This window comes from Mobula birostris, chromosome 4 (genome assembly GCF_030028105.1).
Source record: "Mobula birostris isolate sMobBir1 chromosome 4, sMobBir1.hap1, whole genome shotgun sequence".
Classification (NCBI taxonomy): Eukaryota; Metazoa; Chordata; class Chondrichthyes; order Myliobatiformes; family Myliobatidae; genus Mobula; species Mobula birostris.
In genome coordinates, this window is record NC_092373.1 from 158,323,881 (window position 1) to 158,343,315 (window position 19,435).

A 19,435-nucleotide genomic window follows, 5' to 3' on the forward strand; every position below is an offset into this window, starting at 1 on the left:
TTTTAGAATGGAAATGGGGAGGAATTTCCTTAGCCAGAGCGTGGTGACTCTGTTGAATTCTTTACCACAGGTAGTTGTGGAGGTCATGTCATTGGGGGTATATTTAAGGCAGAGGTTGATAAGATTCTTGATTGGTCAGGGCATAAAGGGATACTGGGAGATGGCAGGAGATTGGGGCTGAGAGGAACATTGGATCAGCCATGACGAAATGGCACAGCAGACTCGATGGGCCAAATGGCCAAATTCTGCTCCTATATCTTATGGTCTTATATATTGGCGCCTTATACCAGATGGTGATGTAACCAGTCAAAATGCTCTCCACCATATATCTGTCGAAATTCGCTCGAGTCTAACTCCTAATTGGATATAGCAGCCAGCAGCCTTTTTCCTAATTTCAATGTGTTGGGTCCAGGATAGATACTCCGAGATGATGAACTGGAAGTTTCTCTCACTCTTTCCACCAGTGACCCCTCAATGAGAACTGGTGCATATTCTCCCAACTTCCCCTTACTGAGATCCACAGCCAATTATTTGATTTTTTTGATATATGCTAAATTAATAAATTCTCAGGCCATTCTCAAATTTAGTGTTTTAGCCCAAATCTTCGACCATACTATTTTCCTAGATGCTGCCTAGCCTGCTGAGTTCCTTCGGCATTTTGTGTGTGCTGCTCAGATTTCCAGCAACTGAAGATTTTCTCTTGTTTGTTGACAACTCTGAAAGCCTGGATTATTGGCTCAAAATGCTTTTGGATCAATGATTTCCTTTTTATCATATGGATCAATATTCTACAACAAAGCTGAAGTGGTATTTTGGCTGATAATTCTATTATTTGTAATGGTGTGGCATAAAGTAATACCTTCAGTATTACCAAAATGATTATTTAGTTAAAGATAATTTTGTTCAGGGGTAATCACAGCCAGAGGTGCCATTCAGGCAATATTCCTTCGGATACTTTGCAGGAAGTTGGAGCAGTAGAAGACCTGAACAAATACATGCCAGTTGCTTCTAAACGTTCCTTCTATTTTTATTTCCAGCTGCACGGACCAACCATTGCTCTGAGTGGGAAAATCTTATATGGCCTGAAGACTGCATTGCACTTTAAATGTTTTTTTTTGTAATATGAATACTATGAATATTTCAAATGAAATTGAAAAATCATACCTTTGATTCTATTAATTGAAGAGTATAATGAGGTACAATAAAGAAATCTTCCATGTTTTGTGAACTTTAATTTTGACTGTCTTTATTCCAGATGTGTGGCAACAAAGGCTATGCATGTGGGAGCATTTCAGTTACCGCGCAGCTTAGAGGGAACAATTGCAAAGGTACCACAGTAAATATCTCAAAATATCTTCTAATATTGAAACCATGTTCTCTATCAGCACCAATGACACGGAAGCACGACTGAGGTGTTTTAGAGCCTATTTCTCCTGGATTGATAAAAACTTCTCAAAGGTGTTCATCTCTATTTTTTTGTGTGCCATATGGCAAACAAATAAATGAGATTAGAGAGGGTCCAGATGAGGATCACGAAAATGATTCCAGGAAAGAAAGAGTGAATGTATGAGGAGCGTTTGATGACTCTGGGCCTGTACTCGCTGAAGTTGAGAAGACTGAGCAGGTAATCTCATTGAAATCTACTAAACACTAACCTTTTCCATATAACCATATAACAATTACAGCATGGAAACAAGCGTCTCCCATCCAGCCACTGCTGAATCCATTTTGCTATTTCAATATTAATACCTAACGATTGAACCTTCCTAACCAACCTTCCGTGTGGGACGTTGTCAAAGGCCTTGCTGAAGTCCATATAGACAACATCCACTGCTTTACCCTCGTCAACATTCCTAGTAACCTCTTTAAAAAATTCAATAAGATTTGTCAAACATGACCTTCCACGCACAAATCCATGTTGACTGTTCCTAATCAGACCCTGTCTATCCAGAAAATTATATATACCATCTCTAAGAATACTTTCCATCAATTTACCCACCACTGACGTCAAACTCACAGGCTGATAATTGCTGGGTTTAGTCTTAGAACCATTTTTAAACAATGAAACAACATGAGCAATACGCCAATCCTCCAGCACCATGCCCGTTTCTAATGACATTTGAAATATTTCTGTCAGAGCCCCTGCTATTTCCACATTAACTTCCCTCAAGGTCCTAGGGAATATCCTGTCATGGATCCAGAGATTTATCCACTTTTATATTCCTTAAAAGCTCCAGTACTTCCTCTTCTTTAATCATCATAGTTTCCATAACTTCCCTACCTGTTTCCCTTATCTTACACAATTCAATATCCTTCCTCCTTAGTGAATACCGAAGAAAAGAAATTGTTCAGAATCTCCCCGATCTCTTTTGGCTCCACACATAGCTGTCCACTCTGATTCTCTAAGGGACCAATTTTATCCCTCACTATCCTTTTGCTATTAATATAACAGTACAGACCCTTGGGATTTATTTTCACCTTACTTGCCAAAGCAACCTCATATCTTCTTTTAGCTTTCCTAATTTCTTTCTTAAGATTCTTTTTACATTCTTTATATTCCTCGAGCAGCTCATTTACTCCATGCTGCCTACATTTATTGTAGGTATCTCTCTTTTTCCGAAACAAGTTTCCAATATCCCTTGAAAACCATGGCTCTCTCAAACTTTTAACCTTTCCTTTCAACCTAACAGGAACATAAAGATTCTGTACTCTCAAAATTTCACCTTTAAATGATCTCCATTTCTCTATTACATCCTTCCCATAAAACAAATTGTCCCAATCCACTCCTAAATCCTTTAGCATCTCCTCAAAGTTAGCCTTTCTCCAATCAAAAATCTCAACCCTGGGTCCAGACCTAGCCTTCTCCATAATTATATTGAAACTACTAGCATTGTGATCACTGGACCCGAAGTGCTTCCCAGCACAAACCTCTGTCACCTGACCTATCTCATTTCCTAACAGGAGATCCAAAACTGCCCCTTCTCTAGTTGGTACCTCTATGTATTGCTGCAAAAAACTATCCTGCACACATTTTACAAACTCCAAACCATTCAGCCCTTTTCAAGTATGGGCTTCCCAGTCTATGTGTGGAAAATTAAAATCTCCCACAATCACAACCTTGTGCTTACTACAAATACCTGCTATCTCCTTACAAATTTGCTCCTCCAATTCTCGCTCCCCATTTGGTGGTCTATAATACACCCCCATAAGAGTTACTACACCTTTCCCATTCCTCAATTCCACCAAAACAGCCTCCCTAGACGAACCCTCTAATCTATCCTGCCACAGCACCGCTGTAATATTTTCTCTGACAAGTAGAGCAACACCTACCCACTTGACCCTCCGATTCTATCACACCTGAAGCAATTAAATCCAGGAATATTTAGTTGCCAAGCACATTTTCCCCGTAACATGTAACATTTTCCCTGGTCAAGATGCCACTAGTGAACAATGCTATGTCCGGTAGTCCACAAACTGTTTCTTTCACATTTTCTTTTTATTTTATATGTGCTTTTGTCACTTTAGAGCCTCTGATCTACAATTTGAAGATCGATTGAGTGATCTGGAGTTTTCTCTCTCCAAGAAGATTCCAGGAGGTGAGCAGCCTGGAGTCCAACAAGCTTAGAGAACCCATATTCAACTCCATTTCTTGCTGATCTTGCTAACTAAAGTGTCGAGATAGATTGAGACATAGAAGCGAGTGCAGAAGGTGAGCGACTGTTCAGCGTCATTTACCAGCCTTTCATTTGCTGCTGTCGGAGGAAGGGATTTGTGTATAACGGTCTTTCACTCACTGCTCCCAAGCAAAGGTTCCTGTGTTCGAATGGTCTCTTTCTCCCTCAATGCTGTCGAAGGATGGTACCGAAGTTCTGAGTCTGCGATTTATGGATTGGACTGCAGTTCTCTTGGACTCTTTCAGATTTGTGTTTTTATAGTTTGTGTTTATTCCCTTTCTTCTTTGTTGCTGCTTGCATGATTTGTCTGCTGTTTGCATGGGAGAGGGGTTTGCAGTTTGATGTCCTTGTTGCTGCTTGTACGATTTGTTTTTTGTACATGGGGATGTGATGTTCTTGTTCCCAGTCGCGCAAATTGTTTTTATTTGTTTGTGGAGTGGGGGGGCAGGAGGCTGATGTCTTGTTGCCGTTTGCATGATTTATTTTTTTGTACGTGGGGCATTGACGTCCTTGCTGCTGGTTGCATGATTTGTTTTTATATTTGTGGAGAAGTGTTGATGTTCTTGTGGCTGCTCGTGTGGTTTTGTTTTTCTTTGCACTGGGGGGGGGGGGTTGATGTTTTTCTTTGAACAGCCTCCATGGTTTCCTTTGTTTTGTGGCCTTCTGGGGAAGGTGAATCTTAGAGTTGTATACTACATGCATTCTTTGATAATAAATGTACCTTGAACCTTTAACATTGATTATTGAAAGACCTGGATGTGGGGAGGCGGGAGGAGAAGATGGTGGCGTGACGCAGCACGCGCAGCTCTCCGGTGAAATGATATCGTATTTGTTACATAGGGTACTGTGCATAATTCTGATTTGATGGAGACAGCCGTGAGAAGCATGGAGGAACATCAGGAGAAACTTCTGAAATGCCCGGTTCGCTGCCGCTGCTACTGTGCAATCAAGGATCTCTAGAGGGAAGGCCCTAAAATCCTTGGCTTTGCCTGCTGCTGGTGGCCAGGGCTGGGGTCGAAGCGCTCGGCAGAGATGGTGCTCAGTGCTTGGTGTCGGAGGGCTGGTCGGAGGCTCGAAGTTTTTGGATGGACTCAGAGTCCGACTGTGGTCGGGCATGGCAGGGAGAGTTTTCTTCCTTCTCCTGTCTGCATGAGATGTGGGACTTCCGAGAGACTTTGAACTTTTTTTTACCGTGCCCATGGCCTGTTCTTCATCAAGTTATGGTATTGTTTGCACTGTTGTAACTATATGTTATAATTATGTGGTTTTTGTCAGTTTTTCAGTCTTGGTTTGTCCTGTGTTTCTGTGATATCACACCGGAGGAATATTGTATCATTTCTTAATGCATGCATTACTAAATGACAATAAAAGAGGACTGTGTGTCCTCATAATCTATAGTGGGTGAGTCTAGGACCGGAGAGCACAGCCTCAGAATAGAGATGAGGAGGAATTCTTTACCAGAGGGCAGTGAATATCTGGGATTCATTGCCACATAGGGCTGTAGAGGCCAAATGATTGAGTACATTTAAAGCAGAGGTTGTTCAGCTTCTTGATCAGTCAGGCATCAAAGGTTATGGGAAGAAGGTGGAGAATGGGATTGAGAGGGATAATAAATTAGCCATGATTGAATGATGGAGCCAAGTGGCCTAATTCTGCTCCTATGTCTTATAAAGGCATGGCTTGTGCTGAAAGGAAGAGTTCACATTCTCAGCACAACAAAGGAGACTTGCTAATAATCGAGGATTGCAATGTCAAAGGGGGGATTATAACCTGATCTAAAATGACACCAATTAAGAAGAAGTGCTGGAGTTTAAACTAGCATGAAAAGAAGAGAACTTAGCTTGGGAGTATAGAGGAAAAATCAGTTAAACTGTTCAAGTATAGACAAGGAAGTCCTGAACTTGCTGACTGTACGTTGAGGGAGACCTTTCAGAGATCCATTTAGGTTGATAAATATGACCACAAACTTTGCCTGTTTAGACTTGGTGAAGACTGGGGAGAAATGGCTGTAATGTCAATGCATTTTAAATTAACTCTATAAGTTTGTAAGTATTTAATTGTGCTTATGTGCTCTTTATTGTTTCAAGCATTTTGTTTTAAATTTTTAATAATTTTAACATTCCTTAATTTTTAATGGTGTTAGGTATTTTCAAATATTTGTGGGTCAGAAAATTCCCAAACTTTTAATCTACTTGACAGCTGTACTGACTGGGTGCGTGCCTTGGCTGGATCATGAAGCACCTCCTGGGAATTAAATTTCTCAGGCCCTCCACCACACTGTTCCCTGCCAAACAGTCAGAGTAAATTTCCTGGACCAAACTGTCACTGGAATATTCTAACCAAATGCAGACCTCATGGTTAGGGAATCAAGTAAATGGCTCCCTGGAAATTCAGTGCCAATGTTATCAGAAATAAAAAGGAGTCTTGAGGTAGAGAAGATTCATCTGTTGAGCAGTTTGTTTGTTAGTGGGCATGACATTACAAACATTACCAGAGAATTAGAACCATTAACAATTCTGGAAGCAGAGATGTTCTTAACTGAAAAATTAATGCACCTTTAACAGATTAAAGGCATACAAAAATCAGAGAAAATTATTAATGAATAATTCATTAACACTGTTAATAGAGACATTCTGGCAATTACTTAAAATCAATCTGGTTAAAATTAGGTAATAGGAAGGATAAAATTATAACAAGTAAATTCACAGTAGGTTACCGCATTACGGGTATTAGTCAGTTTGGTGGTAGGAAATGAGACAGTGGGACAATTCATCAAATTAAGTAAAGTTGTTTTCACCGTACCAGGCTAGGACTGAGATTAACATACCACTTGTGGGAAACATGTTCAAGATTCCAGCTGGTGTTGCTTCCCATAAGGGAAACAAAAGTCTTCCTTGTTTTCATAATTCATTTAGTTGGGAGTAAATTAGAAAGGAAAATGAACTAATCTAATAGGGAAAGACTAGAAATAAATCAATGTAGCAGTGTGAAAATAGCAAAAGGAAACAAAATGAGAAATGTGACAAATTTAGGTGAGGTAAAAAGGGACAAGGCCATCTTCAGTTTTAAGATAATTGGGTATAAAACAGATCTAAAATGATAAAGAAATGTGACAAGTTTATTAAAACCAAACTTAAACTTACTGTATTCAGAGATGTAGAATGCAAATCCAGTGCTAAACACAGAGGAAAATAATGAGGTATGCTCAACAGTCAAAAAGTGAAAGAGAGAGTTACTACTGCTCAGAAAATGTTTTATCAACATCGAAAATTAGATCCTATGTGATCATGTTATCCAGCTGTCTTTTTTCCTTCTCGCTCATCAGCAGCCTCTGACACTGATAAACATCCCATCCTTTGATGATTCACCACCAGTTGGACAGTAGGACTGCATTCACCTGTCTCCATTCTTACTTGTTAGCCAGATAGTTACCTGCAATGACTTTGCCTCTTGCTCCATTACCTGTTGGTTTCCCCCAGTGATCTACCTTATCTCATAGAACAGGTATAGCACAGAAACACACCCTTCAGCCCACAATATCTGTTTCAAACACGTGGCTGAATTAAACTCAATCTCTTCTACCTGCTCATAATCCATATCCTCCAGTCTCTTCCAATCCATGTGTCTATGTAAAATCTTCTTTAAAGCCGTCATTATAGCTGCTTCCACCACTACTCTTGAAACCTGCTCTGGGCACTCTCTCTCTAAAAAAAAAACTACCCACCATATTTCCCTTAAACGTTCTCCCTTTTCCCTTAAAAGCATGTCCTCCAATATTTGACATTTCTACCCTGAGGAAAGGAATCTGACGGTCTACCTCATCGCTGCCTCTCATAATTTTATAGACTTCTATTAGGGCTCCCGTCGGCCTCCAATGCTCCAGAGAAACCTGGGAGTTAAGGTTTGACCCTAGAACTCATGCTTTCTAAACCAGCAAGCATCCCGGTAAACTTCTTCCGTATCCTTTCCTATGCTTCTACATCATTCCTATAATGGGGTGACAGGAACTGCAAACAACACGCCAAGTGCAGCCTAACCAAGGGGTTGTCTCTTGCTTCTCATCTCATCTGAGGTGACATCTGAAAACATGCTCAGCATGTGAGCTGACAACACACTGCCATCTTTCCCAGCTTCTCCACAGTTCCTAAGCTATTAGAGGATTTGGTTGCCAGTCAGTTCCAATGCTGTACACTTTCTGCTCACTTACCTTCCATCACATGTCCATGCATTGCCCCAGCAGCTATTTTATAATCAAACGTTTGACAACCAGCGAGCATTGCAAATAAACTTAAGCAATAAAGCACAAGGTAATGTTGGCTCATACCTGAGGGTTACATGACTTAGACTGTCTGTAAGCACCAAAACAACTGAAACCGGTGGGGCTCCTTGAGACTCTGTGCTGCTGTTGCTTTGCAGGTCGCTCTGTCTGAGTTTCTTCATCAGTTTGAGCTTGGGTTCCAAGTTGTGGCTGGAAAGGCTGTGGCACACCTCTCTGGTGGAAATCTTCAGTTTGAGGCTGATAGAACTGTCTCCAGTCTCTTAGCATTCTTACGCTTGTCTGATGCTGATATGAGCGGAATGAATCGTCCTGGTCTGGGTTAGAGCGTTGGAAGTGTGAGGAAGTACTTTGAAAAGAAGCTCCAGCCCGCAACCTCCTTGATCTCTCTGTGTTGAGTGATCCCCTGCAAACCGATGAAGGTTAATTTTAAACTGACAAGAAACTAACTAATTTACAAGCAAAGTAAATCTTCCCTGTCATAACATAGATGAGGGTTAGGTCTAATCATTGCAAAACATTGATATTAGAAATATTCCCATTTAGTTTTTCCAAACTCTGTATATTTTGAGCATATTATTCCAAGAGCAGCAGGAGAGTTTCCTTCATCTCCAATTACAGACACACCCTTCACCAGTCTACTGAATAATCCGTTCAAGTTAAAATTCATGGTCGTGGACTTGCATTCCCAGGATACAAATGCCAGGAAAATGCAGCAACATGACAAATGTAAATTACATAAACGTAAGTTAACACAAAATATACATAATTTACACAATACAATAAACAAAAATAACATAATGACATAGTGCAAGTTGAGGAAATATCATTACCTCCTCTTCTTTTTTGACATCATCTTTCCTCTCACCATAAATAAAGCACCCTCGACACTCTGTTCTCAATCACTCAGTAATTCCATTCTCCACACTAACTTCACCATACACTGTTAGGTTTACCTGTTTTTAGCTAAGTTTAAGTGTGGCCAGGCAGTAAAACCTGTTCACTTTCCACTTCAACATGACAGCTCCAAGGCTAACAATTCCTGCATCGAAATAAATGTAAGAAGGTCCACTGTTTAGTCAGAGAATACTTTTTGAGAAACTTTGTGACTTTGCACTTCTGTCTATTCCCTACATGAAATGAGGCCCCAAACTAAAATAACTGAGCAGGGGGCAGGGAAGGGGAGGATTGAGCTCACTGGCAAAGAAGAATTGGGGGAGGGGGGCAATTGCTATTGGTGAAAAGTTAAGGAAGGAACCCAAACGAAGAAGAGAGATGTTTCAGTCCAATTCCAATTTGAATCAGCTCAATTTCAATGTTTGAGGCCTAATGTGTATCAGATAAAATTAATTCAAGCAATACTATAAAATGTTGCATGGCATGTCAGAAATTTAGGTTACAGCATAAAACTAGTTTTCATGAAAAAATACTGGACTTCCGGTGAGGCATGAGGCAAGCTGGCAGCACGGCACTGAGCGCTGACATACAACCCTCCTTTTTCAAGTTCTTCAGGGCTCATGGACGATCTTAATACAAGGTTGAGTTGGAGAAAGATCTAACTAAAGACATGGCTTCAAAAAAAGATACACATTCAACCAGGAAACAAGACACCAGCAGACGACACCAAGCTAGCGATCCATCCGAAGAAATAGCTATGCTAATTAAACAAACAATGGCAACGGAGATGGAATCGCTGCAAGAAATGGTAGCACACATGCTAAAGGAGTCGCTGGAAAAGGCTCTCGACCCCATACAGAAGCATATGGCAGAGAATGGCAATATTCTCCAGTCGTTAAAGGACCAAGCGGACATTCACGCTAAAAAATTTAACACGGTCTTCAATAAAATAGAGAACATTCAGGTTTGCTTACGCAAGAGTGAGAAAGTTACTAACTCCTGTCTTGCAGAGCTGTCTAAGATATGGAAGAAGTTAAATGACTTGGAGGACAGATTCAGGCGAAACAACGTGCGGCTGGTCAACTTACCGACAGGCGCTGAGGGCGACGATCCAAGAGTTTATCTCCAGAAGATGCTGCCTAATTGGATTCCAGCGCTCAAGAATTCCCACAGCACTCCTTTGGCGATCGACAGAGCTCATAGGATCTTTTCCAACAACTCCTCAAGACCGCGGACCATGATTTTTAAGCTTATACGGTCCTCCAACCAGCAGGCTATCTTGGAGGGTGCGAGGAAAGCCAAACCTACTCTCCCTGATGGCACCCAGTTGCAGTTCTTCGCCGACTACAGCCCCGGCATGATGCAGGAACGGCAGGGATACAAGGAGATCCACGCTAAGCTTCGACAGAAGGGTATCAACTCGTTCCTCATATACCCAGCGATCTTGAAAGTGAATATCAAGGGCATGAAGATGTTGTTTAACTCTGCAGCGGAAGCAAAAGAAGTTCTGAAATTGTCAGTGCTGGGAGATATGGAAGAAGATGCTGGGCAACATCCACTCGCCGCTCGGGAGGAGATGGAACTGCATTAAGAGCTCAGACTTGCCTGTATGCACAATCTATTAGGTGCGGGCAAGTTAACACTCTAAGTGCGAAGTTTTCTGGTTATTCTTTTATCAGAAAGTCATTCGTTGCACCCTTGTATTTAGTTAATTAAGGGGGTAATTTGTTTCTGACTATAGCAGGTCAGAGTTTTAAGGTAATATTCAATATATCCAAATGCAATACTTCATCAGGAATGAAGCTGAGAAACAGCTGTTTGTTTTGACTAACTTTAGAATGTTATGTCTCCAGTAGACTTGTGTATATTTCTGGGCACCAGATAAGACGTCATTAGCGCCATCGCTAAGCGACGGTCTATTGAAGCGACAGTTTTTTGCAAGATAGCTATTGGGATCTTGATCGTGTGCTATAATATATGTGAGACGGAAACGGTTTTACTTATATAGGTTAACGGGTTTGTCCAGGTTTCTTTTTCTTGTCTCTTTGATGTGATTGTCTATGAGAACTGCTTTGCCTTTCTAACTTGTTGGTGCTGGAAGGGGGGCGGTTGATGTCAGTATTCAGTGTCTGACATTGCTAAGTGACACTGACAGATGTTACAAAGAAAAGGGTTGAATGGGAGGGGTAATGGAGGTGGGGTGGTGGGAAGAGGACAACTCAGGGCTCCACCACCAACTTACAACAACAGATCCGGGGAAGATGAGCAACACAGATAAACTAGAAAATCTTACTATTGTATCATTTAATGTTAGAGGATTAAACTCTCCCTACAAGCGTTCAAAGGTTTTAGATCTCTTACGTTGAAAGAAAATAGATATCGCGCTGTTACAGGAAACACATCTTAAACCTAATGACATTCCCAGGGTTCAAAACCATTTTTATAAACCAGTTGTGGCATCAGCTGATGGTATTCGTATGAAAGGAGTTATGATAGTAATGAGACATAATATTAACGTATCAATTGAAAGGACGGGTGCCGACAATAAAGGACATCTAGCTTTTCGCTGCACATCCATTCAGGGTAAAAAAGTTGCATTCATTAGCCTCTATGCCCAACTATATTCGAGGTTGAATTTTTCCCCTCATTTACCTCACAATTACTGAAGTTAAGTGACTACCAACTATATGTTGGTTCGGACATGAATGCTTTGGTAAATATTAACCTCGATAAATCTTCCTCAAGAATCTCAAGCTCTCAAGAATCTGCTTCCAAAGCACTTAACCGTTTTCTAACGGATTTAAGTTTAACTGATGTGTGGAGGGTGCATAATCCATCTGCTAAAGACTATACCTTCTTCTCCACAAAACATAAAACTTTCTCTCAGATAGATTACATTCTTATATCCTCCGGTCTGCTACCTTTAGTACACTCAATAGAATTTTTGCCCAGACATCTATCTGATCACAACCCAGTCATATCTACTTTTAATTATGGCAAAATTAAAAATAAGGCTACTAGGTGGAGGTTTAACTCCACCCTTCTAAAAAAAATGACAAATTTCTATCACAACTGAGAACAAAACTGACAGAATTTATAAATTTAAATAAAAATAGTGTCTCAGATGTGACAGTGATTTGGGCCTCCATCAGGGTTTCTTACGAAATAACGCCATATGGTTCAGTTCCCATCTACATAAAAGCCGGCTTCAAAAGATTTCCACCCAAGAACAATGTAAGGTTTTGGAGAATGATCTCAAAGGGATATACACCATAACAAAAGAAAACGAGTCTCAAAACAAAACAGGCAGAATTAAATGATTTATTAAGAAGCAGGGCAGAATATATGATCCATATAACCAAACATAAGTATTACGCAGAAGGCAGCAGACTGAGCCATCTTTTAGCACTAACGCTCAAACAACAGGAAGCTAAAAGGTCTATACCAGCGATTAGATGTGCTAAACGTGGAGTAGTATCTTCAACAGAGGAAATAAACGAGACATTCAAGAATTACTTTAAAGAATTGTATACAAGTGGCTCAGTTCCTTCTGAGAATGACTTCACAGATTTTTTAGTGGATTAGACCTTCCTACGTTATCGTTAGAGGACATCAAAACTCTAGACTCTCCTATTACACTGGATGAGCTACTTAAAGCAGTTAAAGCTACAAATAAGGGCCGTACGCCAGGTATAGATGGCATACCTGTGGAACTTTACCTAGCACTTTGAGGTATTCTTGGACCAGTATGGTTAGAAACATTAAATTATGCTTTTGGAAATGGCACTTTCCATAGAGATCTAAACCCAGCCCTGATCACAGTTATACCTAAGCCCAGTAAGGACCCCTTGGAGTGTGCCAATTACCGTCCAATCTCCTTGATAAATGCTGACCTCAAGATATTTTCCAAAGTCTTAGCCAGTAGACTTGAGACAGTAGTTGGGAAAATAATTAGCCCAGATCAAACGGGCTTTATCAAGGGGTGTCTCGCATCTGATAATATTCCCCGGCTGTTACACATACTGAGTGCAACACATAAAATCCCACCTGCCCGTGGCCTGCTATTTCTAGATGCTGAAAAAGCGTTCGATCGCCTTGAATGGTCATATCTTTGGAGAGTTCTAAAAGAATTTAAGTTCGGCGATAAATTTATCAATATGATTCAAACACTGTATGCTAATCCTTCAGCCCGGGTATGTGTGGGAGGAGGTTTCTCAGAGTTACTTGACATTGGACAGGCACACAAGAAGGGGATCCTTTGTCTCCTTTAATTTTTAATATATCTATTGAACCACTTGCACATTTAATTAGAAACTCTCCTCAGATCTCCCCTATTACAATAGGTACAACATCGCATTCAATATCACTTTACGTGGACGACACGTTAGTTTATATGGCATATGTTCAACAAACTCTCCCCTATGTTTTGAAAACACAGGAGCAATTTGGATTTCTTTCAGGATACAAAGTTAATTTGTTAAAATCAGCACTGATGCTGATTAATACGGATAAAAGTAAGGTGTCTCTTCCTCCCCTGATTAAAGTTACAAATGAAGTCCTCTACTTGGGTATTAAAGTTAATACTTCCCTGTCATCTGTGGATAAAACAAATTACTCTTTAATTCTGAAAAAAATAGAAGAAGATATTAATAGATGGAGACACCTGCCAGCATCAGTCCCGGCCCGTATTTCAGTCATTAAAATGAACATCTTACCCCGCATTAATTTTTTCAGCTAAATGATCCCACTTGCACCTCCTGCAGGATATTGGCAAAAACTGGACTCCTTACTACGATGCTATGTTTGGAACGGTAAATGACCCAATATAAAATGGTCAGCTCTACAATTCAAAAAGTCGAATTGGGGATTGGCATGTCCAAGTTTTAAATTATATCACTGGGCATTTGTATTAAAAAGTCTTAACTATTGGATGGAGGAGGATAAAGTTTCATCCTGGAAAAATATAGAACAGGAGCTAATAGCACCAATAAGGTTGAAGGACTTTCTCCTTATAGGTATGTCTACCAAAAAATATGATTTGTATTATGGTCCAATTTTAACTCATACACTACAAGTGTTTAGAGCAGCAGAAAAATTCCTAAAGTATAAAAGCGTATGGTGTAAATCATCTCCATTATGGAACAATAATCGTTTTCTATCTGGGGGGAAACCGTTCACTAACAGAACTTGGGAGGATAAAGGTATTACTACTCCTCAAGATATTAATGGGGCAAGTACTATCCCTAGCTTTCAAGAACTGGTATCTCGATATAATATTGATAAACATTCTCTTTTCTTCTACTTTAGAGTAAGATCAGCTTGTAAAGCCTACGACATTCCCTGGGGATCAGATTTAAAGGACTATCCCATTTTATGTTGGATACAGAGTGCTCCAGGACAGATAGTGATATGATAAATTAAATTCCCAGAATTATATGCCCACACCGGTAATGAAAGCCTGGGATAGGGACATATCTGAATTGGGACAAGACTTAGACTGGGATGTGATTTGGGATAACGCTGCCAGTGCTTCGAAAAACCCAAATCATCAGTATATACACATGAAATTTTGTCATAGAGCATATTTAACACCAAGAATTAGACATCAAATGGGACTGGTTTCTGACCCTTATTGCTCATTTTGCCCCCATGGAACCATTGGCTCTTTTATGCATGTTGTATGGGAATGTCCAGGGGTTTTTGATTTGTGGGGGCAGGTTATCAGTACTCTTACAGAACCAACAGGGGTACAATGGTCCCCGCTGTACATCTTCTAAATGATGACTCCCACCTTTCCCTTACAGAAGAAACACGCAAAATCTGGCTGGCAGGCCTGACTGCAGCTAAGAAGATTGTAGTCCAGCGTTGGAAACCTCCCCATGATATTTCAAATACTCACTGGCTTCAGAGCTTTTTGGACATTTCTTACCTGGAACTTTCATCAGCAAGAGTAAATGATGCACGACCAAACACACAATTATAATGTGGACAAATTTGATATCTAACTTAAAAGATCTTTTGTTAAAATAGGAATGCTTTGTCTGTGTATGTACTACTATTCAGTTAATTGGTGGAGGGGAAAGGGATGGGGGGAGAGAGGGGTGGAGGGGATGGTGATGAAGGTTGGGGGTTCGCTGGGTTAAACAGTCAAATACAATTGGCAACTGGTTGTATTGAATGTATTTTGTTGGCGTTGCAATAAATAATTAATAATAAAAAAAATGCTGTAAGTATAATTCCATAGCAGTAAAACTGTGTAAGGAATATGCGACATATGTAAAGTTCAGCTATGCACCAACTCTAAAAGAATCAAATCTCCAAACACAAAGGGCCAAGTCATGCTGCTGACCAGCCAGAACTTCCACAGTGAACCACCAGCCTGATGCAGATGACTGATGACTTTCATGCCTATGCATTGCAGCAGAAATTGGGAAGGAGCTAGAGGTCATATGCCAGCTATTCTGGCCTTCCACTCCAACATGGATCTACCAAGTAAAGAAGATGAATGGGCATCACATCTGACCCCTCAGCTTTTTGACAGATATGGCTGATGGGTGTAACTTTCCTCCTTACATTTTAAAAAAGAGCTACCAACCTATATAGTAAAGATAGATTAAGTTAAATTGTTTGTTTCTATTTCTTTTTTAAATAATGTCAGATATAGTATTTAATTTCTATCAAGTAATTTTAAAAAATCTTTTTTGTAACTTTTTAAAATGTCTCTGATCAGTAATATCTAATAACTGTTTAAAAAGTCCTTACAGGAGTGAAATGTCAAAAGGTCATCAGGGCAGGGTGAGGAATAGGATCTCAGGAACCGCTGTATGCAACCTGGGAGATGTGTAAGGCAAAAAAGCTTGATGTTCCATGAAATGAGAGGAGCCGTTTCAAAAATGATCTGACCCAATGACCTATCGATGCAAATATGGATATAGATACCCATCACAGAGAGAAGGCAATTAGCCTATCAAGTGAGCAGTATCCAATTAGACATCATTTCTACAGGAAACTTTCTTTTTCCCACAGATCTAATTAGTCTTGAGTTACTAATGAATCTGCTCACACCAACTGTTTGGCTGTGCATTCCAGAACACAAGACAGTGTAAAATAGTTTCCTCTCTGATTCCTACCACTAGACCCTGGATATTTTCACAAGTTTGTAAGATCTGTGACCTCCAGACATTGATGCTGCTGCCAGCGGAAACACTTCTCCATATCTATCAAAATTATAGATAAGCTGTTACACAGCTGAGAAATGTTCAGGACATATGCCAGGTAGTGGATATTATTTTAAAGAGTTCCATAAATTCAGGGGATGACTGCGGATGGGAGTGTAGCTCAAATAATTGTTACTATAAAGGAATGAGATTTGACTCAAGGACTTGTTATAAAAATAAAAGGAAGTTTTATATAAATAAAGAGTAATTGAGTCCAGATAAACTGGAATAAAGAATAAGTATTTGAACATCTGCTGCTGCAGATTTGCATCTCATAGATGACCCTGAATATTGTTAAAAAGCTCAAAACTGATCTGTGTGTAGATAGGCAGGTAAAGAAGGTAGGTGTATGGCATGACTGCTGTTGCCCTACTCTTCCACTGAGCCCTCCACCTTTGACGCCCTGTAACATTGCAACAGTGCTCAATGGAAGCTTGAGGAACACCATTACATCTTCCATTTGGGCACATTGCAACCTTCCGGACTCAGCTTCTGGAAGGCATAAACATTATCTCAGTATACATGACAATAATAGATCAATAATACTTTTCCCTCTATGTAGAAGCTGTTGGATAGTTAGCTTCATTGTCTCTTTTCTTTTGTGTCTGTAAACTTGGCCAGCACCCTTTACTCTCTCTACCCTGCCCCCTCTCTGCAACCTAAAAATGTGCGCTTTCTCAAGATTCCAGCACTGAGAAAGGGTTCCTGAGCTGAAACATTGACTGTTTCTGTGTACAAGGATGCTACTTCACTTGCTGAATATCGCTGAACATCTAGCTTTTGGACTGCGCTAGGCACATTTTCCTGCTGAGCATCATGCCCTAGTTCTGGTTCCATCTATGTAACATTATAGGATTGATTCAATTCCCTAACGATTATTGCATTCATTTTTCTTAATGAAAGGAATAAAAGCTAGTTCTCCCCAGCATACTTTTGATTTGTTATGGTGTAAATTAGCTGATTCTGTGGTTTAAGTAATTTCTGGAACAGAATAGAAAAGATCACACACAAAATGCTGCAGAAACTCAGCCGGTCAGGCAACAACCATGGAAATGAACTAATCATCTTCGGGCCGAGACCCTTCTTCAGGACTGGAAAGGAAGGGGGAAGATGTCATCATGAAAAGCTGGGGAAGGGGGAAGAAGGGTAGCTAGAAGGTGATTGGTGAAGCCAGCGGGTTGGGAAAGATAAAGGGCTGGAGAGGAAAGAATCTGATAGTAGAGGAGAGGAGAAAGAGATGAAGGGCTACTGGGGGAGGTGATAGGCAGATGAGAAGCGGCCAGAATGGGGACTAGAAGAAGAGAGGAGGGAAAGGATTTTTAAAATATAAATGGAAGAAGAAATTCATATTCATGCCATCAGGTTGGAGGCTGCCCAGATGGAATATAAGGTGGTGCTCTTCCACTCCAAGGAGGAGAAGCAACACCTTTTAGAAATATAGAATAGAAAGGATTCAAGAAATGAAAGGTCGTCAACTCAAATTAACTCTGAATCTCTCTCTCCAGATGTTACCTGACCTGCTGAGTGTTTCCAGCTTCTTTTTGTTTTTTACTACAATTTTTCAGCAGCTGTATAGTTTTCCAGCATTAGAAGAGGATGTGAAAGGTTCATGTTGTGACTTGTTTTGTTGGCACATTGGGAAGTGGTTGGCTTTGTGATAGGTGGAACAAAAAAAACAAATCAATAGCTGTTATTTTGAAGGAAATATGCCCTTTTTTGTGGTCTTGAAATGCCTTAACTAATTATCACAAACAGAAGAGAACGGAGTGTGACATGAACAGTTGAAGTTTTTGTTTAAACAAGTTGTAGAATAAAGACTGATTTTGAAATTATGTTATGCTTCCATCGAGAGAACCTGGGGTAATTCCATTTTATTTTATGTATACTCAATGTATAAAGGTATTGTGATGAATACAAACAAATAATTCAGGCCAACTTTGTAGGTTCCAATTATCTGCACAATGGGATTAAATTTCAATGAATGAACGAGAAAGTTGTAGACTTTAAGCTTCTCACACACACATTTGCAATTTTGTATTTATTTTATTGATGTACTTAGGGTAATATTTTCTTTTTTTGCTGTGTGTGATATATATTTTGTGGGTGTACCATGGTCTGGAGGAATGTTGTTTTGTTTGGTTGTATCTGTGTACAGTCAAATGATAATAAATTTGAACTTGAATTTTCTTCCCAGATCATGCTACTTCATGGAGGAGCCTGGAACTGCAAATAGTTTTCAAAATTGTGTGACGAGAGCCACATCCAGATTTTTTTAATCTTGTGTGTAAAGTGCAATGGTGTCCATGACATTTATGAGAGCCCTTATCTTTACTGTGGACCTGCCTGAACAATTCCTAGCTAATACATTCCAGTGTTGCCTCAGGTAGGTCTTTTGCATGTTTCTTCAGGGCCTCCATCATGACAACCCTGAAGGATCTTCAATCCTTCCTTCCCCGCCAATTCTTATCTGCCAATCCCACTCTGTCCCCATCTACTGTCATCCTGCCCAGCACAGACCTCCCTTCCCACTATCATCACAGTCGAGTTTACAATTGATGAATGTTCATCCCAACTCGGGTTAGTCTAGTCACAACCTTGCCTCCCTTCCAGCTCAGACCAGGATGTACTGATTTGAAAATAGAAAACAGCAACCATCAACCAGCAATCCACTGGTGGAAATCAGTGGGTCAGGCAGCACCTATGGGGGAGAGGAACTGTCAATGTTTTGGGTTGAAATCCTGATGGAGGGTATATCCAAAACATCAACAATTTATCTCTCCCCCACAGATGTTGCTCAACTAGCTGAGATACTCACACTGATTGTTTGTTGCTCCAAACTCCAGCATCTGCAGTTTCTTGGGTCCCCAGACAGAAACACAAGTAGGCCATAATGTCTGCTTATCCATTTAATAAGTTTATGGTCTTGTCTCAGTACTACTTTTCTCTGCTACATCCTTATCCTTTGATTACCTTAGTATCTAAAAATCTGCATTTCTGTCCAGAATATATCTGAATCTGAGCCTCCATGTCCTTCTTACCTAGATTCATTACCCTCTGGATGATATGAGCAATAGAAAAGGATAAGGCAAGGCCTATTCAATGGTGCACATAGCCTTTGGCCTTGTGTGCGACTGCATTCCCCAGCGATAGCAAACAAAATGCTCATTGGTCAGTTGCCCACAGCCTCTGTAACACCCCTTTACCTCTTCCATCCAATTTCTAAGCCATTACAATATATAAATAACTACATTTTATTACTGCACATTTCAATTAACTAACACTCTGTCAGTTATTCTCCCAAATGAATGGCAATCTTTGTAAATAAGGTTATAAAACTAGCAAAGGAAAGAAAATTCAAAAATACTTATCAA

General features: G+C 40.1%; 1 protein-coding gene across 1 annotated transcript in view; it reads right to left on the reverse strand.

Moving 5' to 3' along the window:
* adamtsl7 (ADAMTS-like 7) overlaps positions 1-19,435 on the reverse strand; it is a 553,762-nt gene that overhangs the window by 435,520 nt on the left and 98,807 nt on the right. The window contains exon 4 of the mRNA XM_072256321.1: positions 7,999-8,356. Within this exon, the coding sequence (XP_072112422.1) occupies positions 7,999-8,356 (358 nt within the window). The remainder of the gene's footprint in view (positions 1-7,998; positions 8,357-19,435) is intronic.